Genomic DNA, 14140 nt, shown 5'->3' with positions numbered 1-14140 from the left:
AACTTAAACAGGGAGAGTTCGTCTGGCAACCGCAAAAAAGCAGAGATGGCTAAAAGCTATCCCTTAGCTGTGCCCAGAGCAAGGCCTTGCCGGGGTAAGGACAAAACAAACAATAACACTTTAGAGAGGGGCACAGAAAGTTTCTCAGCACACAAAGCCACAAACTTGTCCTAATGACAGGCATACACAGTTTTTGTTGATCGACACCTGGCTGCCAAGATAATGTCACAGATATCGGGAGGAAGGTCGAAGACCTTCAACTGCCACCGCTCAATCTCCATACATGAAGATGAAGTGTGCACAGGTTCGAGTGCAGGACCATGCCCTGTTGCAGTGACAGGAGATTCTCCTGAAAGGGCAGTGTGATCATGGAAAAACTGCAAAAGTTCAGGAGTTCTGGATACCATGCTCTCCTCCCTAGATCCGGAGTAACAAGGATGACTTGGGCCCGATTGGTTTTGATCTTCCTGGAAACTCGTTGGAGGAGAGATTATCGGTGGAAAGGAGTATAGGAGTTCTGTATTCCAGTCTAAGCGGAATGAGTCTCCAAGCAAGAGCTGCTTTGAAAACTCCAGTGCGCATAAGTGCTGATTTTGTGCGTTCTCGTTGGTAGCGAATGGATCAAGTCTAGTTTCTCCCCAGTCCTAAAAGAGACCTTGAGCCATCTGCGGATACAGACACCATTCATGGTTAGAGAGGCATCGACGGCTGAGTTCATTCGCCCTGTCTGATATCATGCTATCCTCTAGGTCTTAAATGCGCGACAGGGCATCCGCCTTCCTGTTCGGTGGTCCTGGTCGGTACTTGATGATAAAGTCGTAATCAGATAAGAATAGTGTCCATCACAGTTGTCATGGTGTGAGGGCCTTGGCTGGCTTTAGGAACAATAGGTTTCGGTGGTCTGTGTAAATCACAATGGTATGGTATGCACCCAAGAGGTAGTGTTGACATTCCTCGCATGCCCTTTTTATCGCCAGTAATGTTCCTGGTTGCTATACAACCAGGAACATTTTCTGATGTTCCAGCCATGTCCAGAGGTGCAGAGCCTCCTGGCACATGGTCCATGACGCCACTCCACCCTGCTTGTTGAAGTACCATATGGCAGTAGTGTTGTCTGTGAACACCTGCACCTTCCTTTGATGAAGGGCAGGAAAGCTTTCAATGGCAAACATAATTTCCTCAGCTCCTGAATGTTGACCCCAGTTTCTGCCGGAGACCAGAAACCTCTGATCTACACCTCTCCCAGATGGCCGCCCCAGCCCAGAAGTGATGCTTTGGTCACCACTGTCAGCTTTGGGTGGGGAAGGGAGAGAGGTCTGCCATTGACAGTGGATCTTTTGCAGTCTCCCTCGAAATCTGGATCAGGTGGGAATGCACTGGTGCTGCACCCACTGGGACTTTAGATCCCACTGCAGAGCTTGCATATGCCATCGAGCATACTCCAAAGCAGCATGTAGGATGCCATCAGACCCAGCAGCCTCAGAATCAGTCTCATAGAAATACAGGACTGAGGTTGAAACATTGGGATCATAGCCCGAATCTCCTGGACTCTCCGCTCTGGGGGGCAAGCACAGAATTACACCCTGTCCAGAATGGTTCAGATGAAAGGGAGCATCTGAGAAAGGATCAGATGTGACTTTGACATGTTGCTAGTGAACCCCAGCGAATACAAGCGGTACCCCATAGTCTAGAGGTGGGTGACGACTGCCTGGGGAGAGCCCGCCTTCAGCAGCCAGGTAGGGGAAAACTGGGACTTATGGCCTCCATAAGTGTGATACAACTACAGCCATCCCCTTCGTGAACACCGAGGGGCTCTGGTGAGACCAAAGGGGACCATAGCAAACTGAAAAAGTTCCTGGCCCACCATGAGCTGCAGGTAACTCCGATGGGTCTGCAGGATGAGGAAGTGAAAAATTGTGTCCTGTAGGTCCAATACTACTATCCAGTGTCCAGAGTCCAACGCCGACAACAACTGAGCAAGTGTTATGTTATGTTAATAGAAGCTTGTAAAGCGCACGGTCTCCAAAGGTTTCATGGCGCTGATCCTGTGTAATGTTGTTGCAAAAGACTGGATTAGCAGGATTGCCCGAACAGCAATGTTTTCAGGGCCTTTCTAAAACCCAGTAGGCTGTTGCAGCTCCTGGTTGTGAATGGGATAGAATTCCAGAGCCTGGATGCAAGGTAAGAGAACCTGCAGCCTCCCTGCCTTTTCAGTTTGATGGTCGGAATGGTGAGTAAGTTAAGGTGAGCTGAACGTAGATTGCGCCAAGGGGCGTGCTTTGTGATCAGGTTACTGAGAAATTTTGGGCTGTTGCAGTGCAGCGCTTTGAAAACTAGGCAGCCCATCTTGAAAGCAGCACGTTGCACCATGGGCAACCAATGGAGTTTTAGCAGCATGGGCCTAGCCAAGTGCCATCTCGGCTGTTTGTGAATTAGTCTTGCCGCCTGATTCTGAACCATTTGTAATCAGTTGAGCAGAAACTGAGGTAAACCAATATAAAGGGAGTTAGAGAAATCCAAGCATGAGAGAACCAGCGCTATCACTACCTGGACGAGGGCTGAGTGGGACAGCAGATGAGCAATCTTCCTGATTTTGCGCAATTGGAAGAGACTAGTAGAGACCACTGCCCCCACGTGTCCTCTAAGTGAGAGATCAGCGTTGATGGTGACCCCTAAACTTTTCCCTGAAAGGGAAGGGGTGGGGGGAGAGCCTAATTCACTCGGCCAGAAATGCGGTCCCCAACAAACATCGCTCTTCCCAGGCAGCACCAGTTCCGTCTTGCCCGGGTTGAGTTTCAGCTGGTTAAGATCCATCCAACGTTGGATGTGGAGCATGGTAGATTGAAATTCTGCGGCGGCATTGGGGGAATCCAAGGGGAATACAAGCTGGAGGACATCAGCGTAATTAAAGACTTATTTTCCTGGCTTTCAGTGAATGAATCGTGATCTAAAGGTTGAACAACAGTGGGGAGAGGGACGAGCCCTGCGGGACCCCACATGAGGTGGACAAGTTAGGGGCAGTAAAGGCACCAAGGCGTACTGCTTGGGTTCTGCCTGTGAGAAAGGACTTGATCCATTTAGAAGCAGGACCTTGTATACCTGCTTGTTCGACACGGTTCAACAAGATGTTATGATCGACCATGTCGAACGCAGCCGACAAGTCCAGGAGCACAAGGGCCTGGGGAACCCCCATGTCAGCATTTGCTCTCTGTGTGTCCAGTACCTCCAGAAAAACTGACACCGTTGAGTGAGCGGGCCGGAAACCGGCTTGATTAGGCTCTAAGTATTCTGATTCTTCGATAAAGTTAGAGAGGCACCTAGCCACGCGGGCCTCCAAGATTTTAGCCAAAAAGGGGAGAAGGGAAATAGGGCGGTAGTTGGAGGACTTCAAGGGATCTGCCCCTGGTTTCTTTAAGAGAGGAACTAACATTGCGTTTTTGAAGGCGCTAGGTACTTAACCCTTACTGAGGGATTTGTTCAGGAAAGGGAGGATACTGTGCGGTAAAGCTGAGAATGTATCCCTAAGGACAGGGGGAGGGCAACAGTCCTAGGGAGAGCCCGACTTGACACGGGTCATTAGTTCTGATAGTGTGTTAAGGCATATAGCTGAGAAGTGATTCATAATAGATGAGTTACTGGAGATATTCGGTGGTTTGACTTTTTATGATCATAATGTCTATTTTTGTACAATAGGGACAATCAACTATGTCTGATAATTGATGTGTATCAACATATGCTATTTAAATGACTGTTGTCAGAAAAAAATTGATAAATAATATGTATAAAATGAGTAAAAAATTAAAATAAAAATATATATTTTTCTATATATGTTGTCTTATGCACTTTAATTCAATAGTGGTTCACGGACTACAGTTTCATTATTATCCAGCACTGAACCTGGTGCAATCCTTCCCTTTTCCCACTAGCATGGTTTCCTCGATGGGGTAGTATCCTTTTGTCGGGGGCCCCTTCTTTTCCAAAGTATCCACTGGGTTTAGTACCCATAGGTGTTTTAGGAGACATCCCTTGGCACTCTAGGAGCAAAAGATGCTCGAAAAAAGACAACAAAATGTAAATAAAAGAGGGCAAAAAATTACTGGGGTAGCTCTTTCGGATCCATAATGTTGGCACAAAAAGAAAGGAATTGAAGTCAGCACACTGGGGTGGCCCTTAAAAGGGCACCATGTACGCCGCAGATGCAGAGCTGTTGGACACCACTCTACAGGACGCAGGGGTACTGCTCAAGATTTTCCAAATCCAGTCTGACGCCTGGAGAATATTCTAAGGGAAGGTATCTGTGGCTAGAAGTCTATCAGTTACAGTAATACTGTATGCATCCTATCCATGCACTGGTCCACTGCCATCTCTCTCTTGCTGGACTTTAAAGAAATGTATTCGCAGCCTTTAACCAGTACAGCTCCACCAGAGTAGGATGATACAACACTACACAATACACTATACATTGTGATAGTGGAGGAGAACCATTATCTTGTTGTTACCTTTGCAATGCAGGGCTGAAGGTACTCAAAACATGAACTACACAGCACAAAAGACCTTTCAGTACAATGATCAGACAAATATAAAATAGATAATTTGCGTTTGGTACTTTATGCTTTAGACAAATGCATTACCTCTAGTAGTTGCTTCACATCCCAAGCATCCTTGTCTTCATTTGGATGATTTCCTGCCATGTTGTAATGTTTCTGATCTGGGGCCAACACTTTCTCAGGTTCTTTGTGGACAATAATCTACACAGACATTACATAAAAATACAATGAATATTTAAAAGCATATAATTAGATTTCTTCTTTAATCACTCAAACCCGCAGCATTCGGATTATGAACTCAAACTCAATCTTGTTTGTAATAGTTTGGACCGCAGTGCATTGTCATTAAACAAACATGCACATATAACTGTACTTCTAGTACATAGTAATTTTTTATAACTGTACACATCTATATGGAGGTAAACTACTTCTTAGTGTAAAACCTTGCATTTGTTTTCTTTAATTATCTGCAAAGAGGGAATATATTTTAAATTCAAGCTAACCCTGACTCACAGCTAGCTTTTGTTAACCTATATCTTGAATCAGTACCCAAAATCACTAAGGTTTAGGTGTCAAAATGAAGATTATTGGACCCCTTACATTCATCCAGTCACCAACTCCTGCACTGATCTCACCTACTTTGGAAAGCGCTTCAATATTGTTGTCCTTTTGATTTAGTCCGGATTCTAGAAGCATTGTCTTCACCTCACACAGCCAACTTATGTTATCTTAACTTGGGTCCTACTGTGACAAAGATAAAATTCGAGGCCCTAACCACTCATTCACAGCAATATTCATTATGTTCAATCTTACCCTTCCTGGTTACTATGTGGTTTGAGGGTATATATGTATGCTACTTCTTTAAGGGGATTGTCCCGGATAGCCATTCTGTATAGGAAAACAATTAGAGTCCTGCACTTACCATGGGAACAAGATCTATTAATATATCTAGGCCATACCCACATTTACTTAAAAGTTTCCCCAACCAAGTCACCTCAAAGACTGCCTTGCCCTCATCCAAGCAGGGATGGTAAGTACTTGCCTCATGCTAAACCTTCTCACAGCAAGTAAGCTTACATCAAGCACTAGTTCTACAACATGAAATGCAATGGACTGACACAGTTAGTCACAGCAAAGGGAAAATCACTATGATTCACCACTGACATGACCACTCTTCCATAACCCAAGTTGCTAATAAAAAGAATGTGATTGGAAATATCACAACAGCACAAAAACAAGCTACAACTACTTGAAGCAAATGTTAGAAATACAGTTTAAGTCCCGGAAACACCCCATTCACTAACGCACCAGAAGTCACCCTAAAAAAGCTAGTTGAATTCCTTCATCCTTCTCAAAGGTTTGAAAAAATTGAATCACTAAACTTAGTAACACCATATTAATGTGGATATGGGATGTAGTTTTGAAACTACCAGACTGAACATTTTATGGTTCAAATCTTTTATAAAGTATTAAAAAAAAATTAGAAAAAAAAAACGTAAACAATGCCAACAGTAGACCTGGTACACTTCTTGCCTACACAGAGCCTGGGGTTGAATAGCTTACAAATCAGTGTCTTATAGGCGAACAAGCTCTTATCCCTCCCACCCTCCATTCACCAACGTGCTAGCTTTGAGGTACAAATTAATGTCGCTGTATACTATTACTGCTCTGGGGATGTTGGCGTAGCAGTGTCCGGTAGGCGTAACAAGTGCAGGTATCTGGGGTAAGTGAGTTCTCGGAATTCCTGCGATAGTAGAGACAGGAAGGGTTGCCATATCTCTCTGAAGGCCTCGCTCTTCCCAGCACGCGTGAGAGTTATCTTTTCCATTCCCAGAATATGCCAGAGCTGGGTTAGCCAACCTGAGTGTGTAGGAATTTGTGGGGGTTCCCCAGTGTGCGAGTATGTTCTGCATGGCTGTTCCCAGGGCTAGATCGATCAGACGCCCTCTTCTAGATTTTAACGGATAAGTCAGTGAGTCGGGGACTCCGAATAGAATGTGTGCCGGGAATCTAAGTAGCTGTGTCAATTTCATCTAATACTTGGGTCCAGTAGTGTTGTATCTGGGGGCATTCCCACATTATGTGGACTGGCTTACCTTGTGTGCCGCAGTTTCTCCAACAGACTGTTGGAGAAACTGCGGCACATGAGGTAAGCCGCACCCGCTGAGGGATTGATCATATATATTCTTACTGGTGTGTAGAACCAATAAGTAGCCACATTTGTGAGCGAGTCAGTCACGGCAATGTAACTGGCGTATGTCTGGCGTATGTCTGGCCGTGTGACCTATTCCACTCCACCCTTTGTTGCTTAGGGACCTCTCTGTGTTTTTTTCCCATCTGGTTCGCCCTGCATTGTATATGTGTTTGTTCCGCGCATTCAGTAGCCTGTATAATTCAGAAATTATCTTCTTGTCCGAGGTCTTGGACAGCAGCCATCTCTCATAGTGAGTGAGGTGACGTTGCCCGGCGGCCTTGTTTTGTGGCTGTACTATCCAGTGTCTAATTTGCAAATATTGCAGGCGCTCCGTCTCTGGAATGCCAAAATCTGCTTTATTCTGTTGGAACAAAAGTACCCCTTCGAAATCAAAGAAGTGACCCATGGCGCAGCACTCAGCACAACGTCACTGAGTAAACTGGGTCTCGCCCACCACCGGTTCAAAATCTGGGTTGGCGAACAATGGAGTCATAGAAGGGTAAGTCGTCAGGGTGTATTTGATACTAGTCTGGTCCCACGCCACCATTGTCGTCTGCGTGATGGCGGACTTTGCGGTCTATGTGCTTTCTTTAAAAAAAGGGTTTTTCATCAGTGATGTTCCGACTAATGCCCTATCCTGAACTAACCAGTGCTTTTCTGATTCGGAGCACCTCCATTCTACAAAGTATTTTAATTGCGCCATATGATAATACAGTTGGAGGTTAGGTCTCCCCAGCCCACCTTCCGTGGGCGGTAGAAAGCTAAGGGTCCTTTTCATCCGGGGCTTCTGACCCTGCCATATGAAGTGCATGATCTCCGCTTGTAGTTTATGAATCATTCCTGAGGTTGGCTGTAAAGGTAGCGTTTGAAACTAATACAGTATTTTGGGGAGGACCATTATCTTAATAGCTGCAACCCTATTCAACCATGAGATCTGGTGCTATTTCCATCTATGTATGTCATTGTGAATTTGTCTATGTAGATTATTATAATTGGTGGGGACAGTAGCTTGTGTAGTTGGTGCTATTTGGACTCCCCGATAGGAAATAGTGTCCTGGCACCATTGGAACAGGTACAGTTTCTTAAATCTTTCTGCCATTTGTGGCTGAAGGGAGAGACTAAGTGCTATGGATTTCCCTATGTTCACTTTGAACCCAGACACCCTGCCAAAGGAATCTAGTTCTGCGAGGAAGGCCCCCACAGATGTGTCAGGATTCTTGAGAGTCACTAAAATGTCATCTGCGTAAGGCTTATGATCTGTTTGTCCCCCTACCCGAATGGTACTCCAAAGATCTGTGGGTGTGTTTGGTTTTCTGCGCCAGCGGCTTCATATATAATGCGAATAGTAAGGGTGACATGGGGCAATCCTGCCTTGTGTTGTCCCTTGAGCTAATCGTTGAGGGGCAGATATATGGCCATTGTCTTTCACTGTTGCTGTGGGGAAGTGATAATAGTTTAACATTCGAGTCCTAAAACGCTTCCCAGACCGAAATGGGTCAGAATTTGTTCAAGATAAGGCCAATGTACCCTGTCAAAGGCTTTTTCAGCACCTATAGTCATCAGCATATAGTTGCCCAGGAATCTGGAAGCCTTATCTTGTATGTGCAGGACCCTTTTTGGTGTTATCGCTTGTCTGTCTCTGAGGGATGTAGCCCATCTGATTGGGGTCTACTAGGACTGGCATTTACGGACCTAGTCTGTGGACCGATATTCCTGTGAATAATTTTAAGTTTAAGTTAAGCAGAGAGATAGGCCGGTATGAGCTGCATTTTGTTTTGTCCTTCCTAGGTTTGGGGATCACTATTATGGTGGCCTCCAGCATCGTGGCTGGGCTCGCGCCCGGCCTAAAGAAGGTATTGAAGAGCCGTGTCAGTAGAGGTGCTACCTCTGAGCAAACGTTTTGTAAAAAAAACACAGTAAAGCCATCTGGGCCTGGGGATTTAGCCAATTTTAGCCTGGAGATCGCAGCGATTACTTCCTCGATTCGAAGCTCTCCATCCAATGTTGCACTTTGGTCCCGTGTCCGACTAGATCTGTGGTACTCATAATGCGGCCCATGGGCCGCCAGCCATTCCTTGCAGGTAATGTACCTATAGGGGTGGAAGGGGGGGGGGGTGGGGAGGGGGGGAGGGAGAGGGAGAGGGAGAGATAGAGAGAGAGAGAGATTGGAGAGAGAGGGAGAGGGGGAGGGGGAGAGGGAGAGAGAGAGAGAGGAGAGGGGGAGAGGAAAGAGTGAGTGGAGAGAGAGAAAGAGAGAAGAGAAAGAGAGAGGAGAGAGAGAGAGTGGAGAGTGGCGAGAGAGAGAGTGGAGCGAGAGTGGAATAGAGTAGAGAGACTGGCTGACTGGGAGAAACTGACAGAGAGAGAGACTGACTGACAGAGAGAGAGGCTGACTGACAGAGAGACTGACTGACTGACAGAGAGACTCACTGACTGAGAGAGACTGACTGACAGAGCGAGAGAGACTGACTGACAGTGAGAGAGACTGACTGACAGTGAGAGAGACTGACAGTGAGAGAGACTGACTGACAGTGAGAGAGAGAGACTGACATTGAGAGAGAGAGACTGACAGTGAGAGAGAGAGACTGACTGACTGACTGGGGGAGAGAGAGACTGACTGACTGACTGGGGAAGAGAGAGACTGACTGACAGGGAGAGAGAGACTGACTGACAGTGAGAGAGACTGACTGACAGTGAGAGAGACTGACTGACAGTGAGAGAGACTGACTGACAGTGAGAGAGACTGACTGACAGTGAGAGAGAGAGAGAGACTGACAGTGAGAGAGAGAGACTGACAGTGAGAGAGAGAGACTGACCGTGAGAGAGAGAGACTGACCGTGAGAGAGAGAGACTGACCGTGAGAGAGAGAGACTGACCGTGAGAGAGAGAGACTGACAGTGAGAGAGAGAGAGACTGACTGACTGGGGGAGAGAGAGACTGACTGACTGGGGGAGAGAGAGACTGACTGACTGACTGGGGGAGAGAGAGACTGACTGACAGGGAGAGAGAGAGACTGACAGTGAGAGAGAGAGAGACTGACAGTGAGAGAGAGAGACTGACAGTGAGAGAGACTGACAGTGAGAAAGAGAGACTGACTGACTGGGAGAGAGAGAGACTGACTGACTGGGAGAGAGAGAGACTGACTGACTGGGAGAGAGAGAGACTGACTGAGTGGGAGAGAGAGAGACTGACTGAGTGGGAGAGAGAGAGACTGACTGACTGACAGAGAGACTGACTGACTGAGAGACTGACTGACTGACAGGGAGAGAGAGGCACTGACTGACAGAGAAAGGGAGAGACTGACTGACAGAGACTGACTAACTGACTGACAGAGAGAGACTGACAGTGAGAGAGAGAGAGAGAGACTGACTGAGAGAGACTGACTTGGAGACACTGGCTGACTTAAAGAGACTGACTGACAAAGAGAGAGAGAGAGTCTGACTGACTGACAGAGAGAGAGACTGACAGAGAGAGAGACTGACAGAGAGAGAGAGAGACTGACAGAGAGACTGACTTAGAGAGACTGACTGACAGAGAGAGAGAGAGAGAGACTGACAGAGAGAGACTGACTGACTGGGAGAGTCTGACTGACTGACAGAGAGAGACTGACAGAGAGAGAGAGACTGATTGACAGAGAGAGAGAGACTGACTGGCAGAGAGAGAGACTGTGATGGAAATGGGTTTAAAGTGTGTATGAAGCTATGCAATGCCTCTTAAGATTGCTAGTGTCTGGAAGGAGGAGCTTTGCGGGCAACCAAGATGGCCGCGTGAGCTCGGAGCTCCGAAGACCCTCCGCTCCTCCGAATTAATCCTGTCGCCTATCCTGCCCCACGGAAGTGGGAACATGTTGTTGAACTGCTGCTGACACGTGACTCGTTCTCAGATTGAAGATCCGAGGTCCCTAAGTGGAGTTACACCGTGTGGAAGTTTGGGGACGACGACGTCATCAGTGCCCGGGCTTGCATGGGCGACTGCGACGCTGCTGCACGGCGGTGGTCTGGGGAGTGAGAGACTGTCCCGCCTCGAAGTGTCACCTGTGTTGCTCTGGAGATTGTTGGAGCTGACCGAACGGTGCGCACGACTGCTACCGCTTGCCGATTTGGTGATCCGGCAAGGGCCTGGGGGTCTTCCCGACCGTAGTGGCTTCTTGCCTAACATGGCTGACAGAGGTGATTCCGACAGAGGGAAGCCCCGGGTCAGTAGAAAATCATCTTTCTCTCAGACCACCAACACAGAACGTTATGCCCACCCAAAGGGTTCGCCCGGAGTCGCCGCGAGGCCTAAGGACATGCAACGGGATATGTCGCCGGATGACTCGGCCCCAACCCTCCGGGACGTCATGGGCGCTATTGCGGGCATTAAAGCCGAGATGCACAAGCAACATGAGGTACTGACGCACAAGGTCGACACGCTAGCTATTGAGATCAACTTGATTAGGGCCGATCTGGGCAAGACTAATGACCGGGTCAAGTCACTCGATATAAAATCGTCGAGCCTGACCTCGGACGTAACGGACCTGCAATCGGAGGTCCGTGACCTAAAAGCTGCGAACTCGCTGTTTGCCCGCAGGCTTGATGATTTTGAAGGACGGGCCAGGCGCCAGAACGTCCGAATTGTAGGTGTCCCGGAAGGGGCTGAGGAGGACGCCACCGATCTCTTTGTCGAGAACGTGGTCCAGAACCACCTGGCCCCTGGTGGCCTCAGCAAGTTTTTCTCGGTGGAGCGAGATCAGACTGCCCGGAGGCCGCCCGAAGCTAGGGGCCCTTCCGCGTCCTATCATCACCCGTGTGCTCAACTTTAGGGACAGGGACGTTATCCTGCAGGCATCGAGGAGAGGTGGACCGCTGAAGTTTCAAAATGCTGACGTTAACTTTTTCCCGGACTTCACCCAAGCGGTGCAGAAGCGAACGTAGACTGCGCGAGCTGGGGATGAAGTACTCCATGCTGTTCCCCGCGAAATTACGTATTGAACATGATGGCCGTGCATTGTTCTTCGACATGCCTGAAGTGGCCGGGGACTGGCTGGACACTTTGCCTCAGCGTCGGGAGGAACCCGAGGAACAGTCGGAGGGGGCAGCTGGTGGCCCCGATCCTCAGGAGTAGAAGGTCCCTTTGGACCATGTTCGGACGATGAGTCTGCCCAGGCAGTTAGTTACACAATATTGTATTTTTTGCTGATATCCTTGCTTTATGAACGGGGGAAACGGGGGATAGGTCAGCCTTCTTTCTCCGCTAGGGGCTTTTCGTAGAGTAGTTTTTGGGGCGACAGGCACACTGCTAGTTGGGGGGGCTCTTTAGTCTAATGCAGGGCTGCAGGGTGGGGGCGGATGGGTTGTTTGTTTTCTATGTGTTCTCTTTTTCTCTCCTTTTCCTACTTCTTGGCAAGGCAACTGTTCTGCTGTTGATTATGTTATAGCGACGCCACCCTGCAGGGCTGGCATGGGCCTCTACATTGACGATGGGGGGTAAGAAGTTAAATGTTCTGAGTTGGAATGTTAATGGGCTGGGTGATCGTATTAAGCGAGGTGTGGTGCTGCAAATGTTTAAGAGATGCATGCCTGATGTCATCCTGTTACAAGAAACTCATCTGATTGGGAATACGTGCCACGCATTCAATAGGAAAGGGTTCAAAATGGTGGCACACTTGGGGTTCTCTTCGGGGTCCCGTGGGGCGGGGATTATGGTGCGCATGTCACTCCCGTTTGAGGTGGAATCCAGCGTGATCGATGAGAGGGGACGCTACGTCGCCGTCACGGGTAGGTGGGAGGGGCGTACCCTGGTCTTGGTCTCTGTTTACGTCCCCCCTGATTTGCAAACGACTAAGTTTCAGGATCTTGGGGGCGCCATTTGGAGTCTGCCTGAAGGTTTGCTTATAGTTGGTGGTGACTTCAATGCAGTTGGATCTGGGACTTTAGACCGTCATCCATCCAGAGATCTTCGGAGCGCGCAGTCCTGGCTTCCTGACTTCTTGGATACCATGGGGCTTATTGATTGCTGGAGACTGCTTCATTCCGCTCAGCGTCAGTACTCCTTTCACTTCGGAGCACATGGTAGCCTCTCCAGGATTGACTATGTTCTGGCATTGGCTGCCCACGCGTCGGCCGTCTCTGAGGCCCGTCTGATGGCCAGGGGCATTTCGGACCATTCCCCGGTCTGGGTGTCCTTTGACTTTGACATCGTGGTGGCTAAGAGGGTGGTGCCAGTCAATCCGTGGTACTTCCGTAACCCTAAGACCCGTGGACTCCTGGCTAAAGCCATTGAGCTCTACTTTTCTGAAAATACGGGCTCGGTAGCGTCGGCCATATCCCTATGGGAGGCCTTTAAGACTGTCTTGAGAGGTGAAGCCTTCTCCTTAATAGCCGAGGTGCGCAGACATAGAGATGAGGATGTGGTGCGGCTGGATTTAGAGATTGAGGACCTTGACTCCCAATTGGAGACTGATCCGACGCCTGCCCTGCTCCACGCTCTCTCACTTAAGCAGTCGGAGTATCGGGCCACTGCTACTGACGCTGCCAAGGCAATGGGCAGAGAACAGCAAGGGAGGATCTACGATGTCGGGGACAAGGCAGGCAAGCTTATCGCGTGGCTTGACAAGAAGGAGATGGCCTCCCGGGTGGTCCCCGAGGTGCTGGGGGAGGACGGCTTGGCCGTTACGACCCCAGCGCTATAGTCACGGTTTTCGCCGATTACTTTGAGTCCGTATATACCTCGGCTTCTGAAATGTCTGAGGCGGACTCTGCCGCTCTTCTTGAAGAGGTGGACCTTCCGTGTCTGTCGGACACTGAACGCGACGACATGGATAGAGGTATAACGGCGGATGAGGTCGCACTGGCGATACGCTCTTTAAGGTCCGGCAAGGCACCCGGCCCTAATGGCCTCCCGGTGGAGCTTTATAAAATAAAGGCTGACGCCATTGCTCCGCCCCTACGGAACATGTTCCTTGAGGCGCGCGAGATGGGAGAGCTCCCCCCGGACCAAAGGCTGGCCACCATAGTGGTCATTCACAAGGAAAGGAAGCCCAGAGACCTCTGCCGGTCGTATCGCCCTATCTCTTTGTTGAACGCCGAGCCTAAGATCCTGGCTAAACTACTGGCCAATCGGCTGGTGGGTGCGATTAGCGATTTGGTCCATCCGGACCAATCGGGCTTTATTCCTCACCGCAATACCGCCCTTAATCTTAGGAGGCTCCACGCGGTCATGGCAAGGATCCGTACGCTCCGGGAGCCGACCGTTTTGGCGTCCCTGGACGCGACAATGGCTTTTGATTCCCTTGAATGGAATTACCTGTGGGCGGTGCTGGCGAAGTTCGGGTTTGGCCCTGAATTTATTAGATGGGTCAAGCTTCTGTACGCTAGTCCACTTGCCAATGTTACGGTCAATGGCCGAGTGTCTGCATCTT

The 14140-nt window shown here is 48.9% G+C and overlaps 1 protein-coding gene across 1 annotated transcript in view; it reads right to left on the bottom strand.

Annotated features, from left to right (window-relative positions):
• The window catches only part of ADAM17 (ADAM metallopeptidase domain 17), a 648967-nt gene that overhangs the window by 347610 nt on the left and 287217 nt on the right, over positions 1–14140 (bottom strand). Inside the window, exon 8 of the mRNA XM_086926360.1 lies at positions 4632–4748. Within this exon, the coding sequence (XP_086782486.1) occupies positions 4632–4748 (117 nt within the window). The remainder of the gene's footprint in view (positions 1–4631; positions 4749–14140) is intronic.

The sequence above is a fragment of the Lissotriton vulgaris genome, chromosome 6 (genome assembly GCF_964263255.1).
Source record: "Lissotriton vulgaris chromosome 6, aLisVul1.2, whole genome shotgun sequence".
In the NCBI taxonomy this organism is placed as follows: domain Eukaryota; kingdom Metazoa; phylum Chordata; class Amphibia; order Caudata; family Salamandridae; genus Lissotriton; species Lissotriton vulgaris.
Note: the sequence above shows the minus strand (reverse complement) of the source record. Positions and strands in the feature narration are given on the sequence as shown.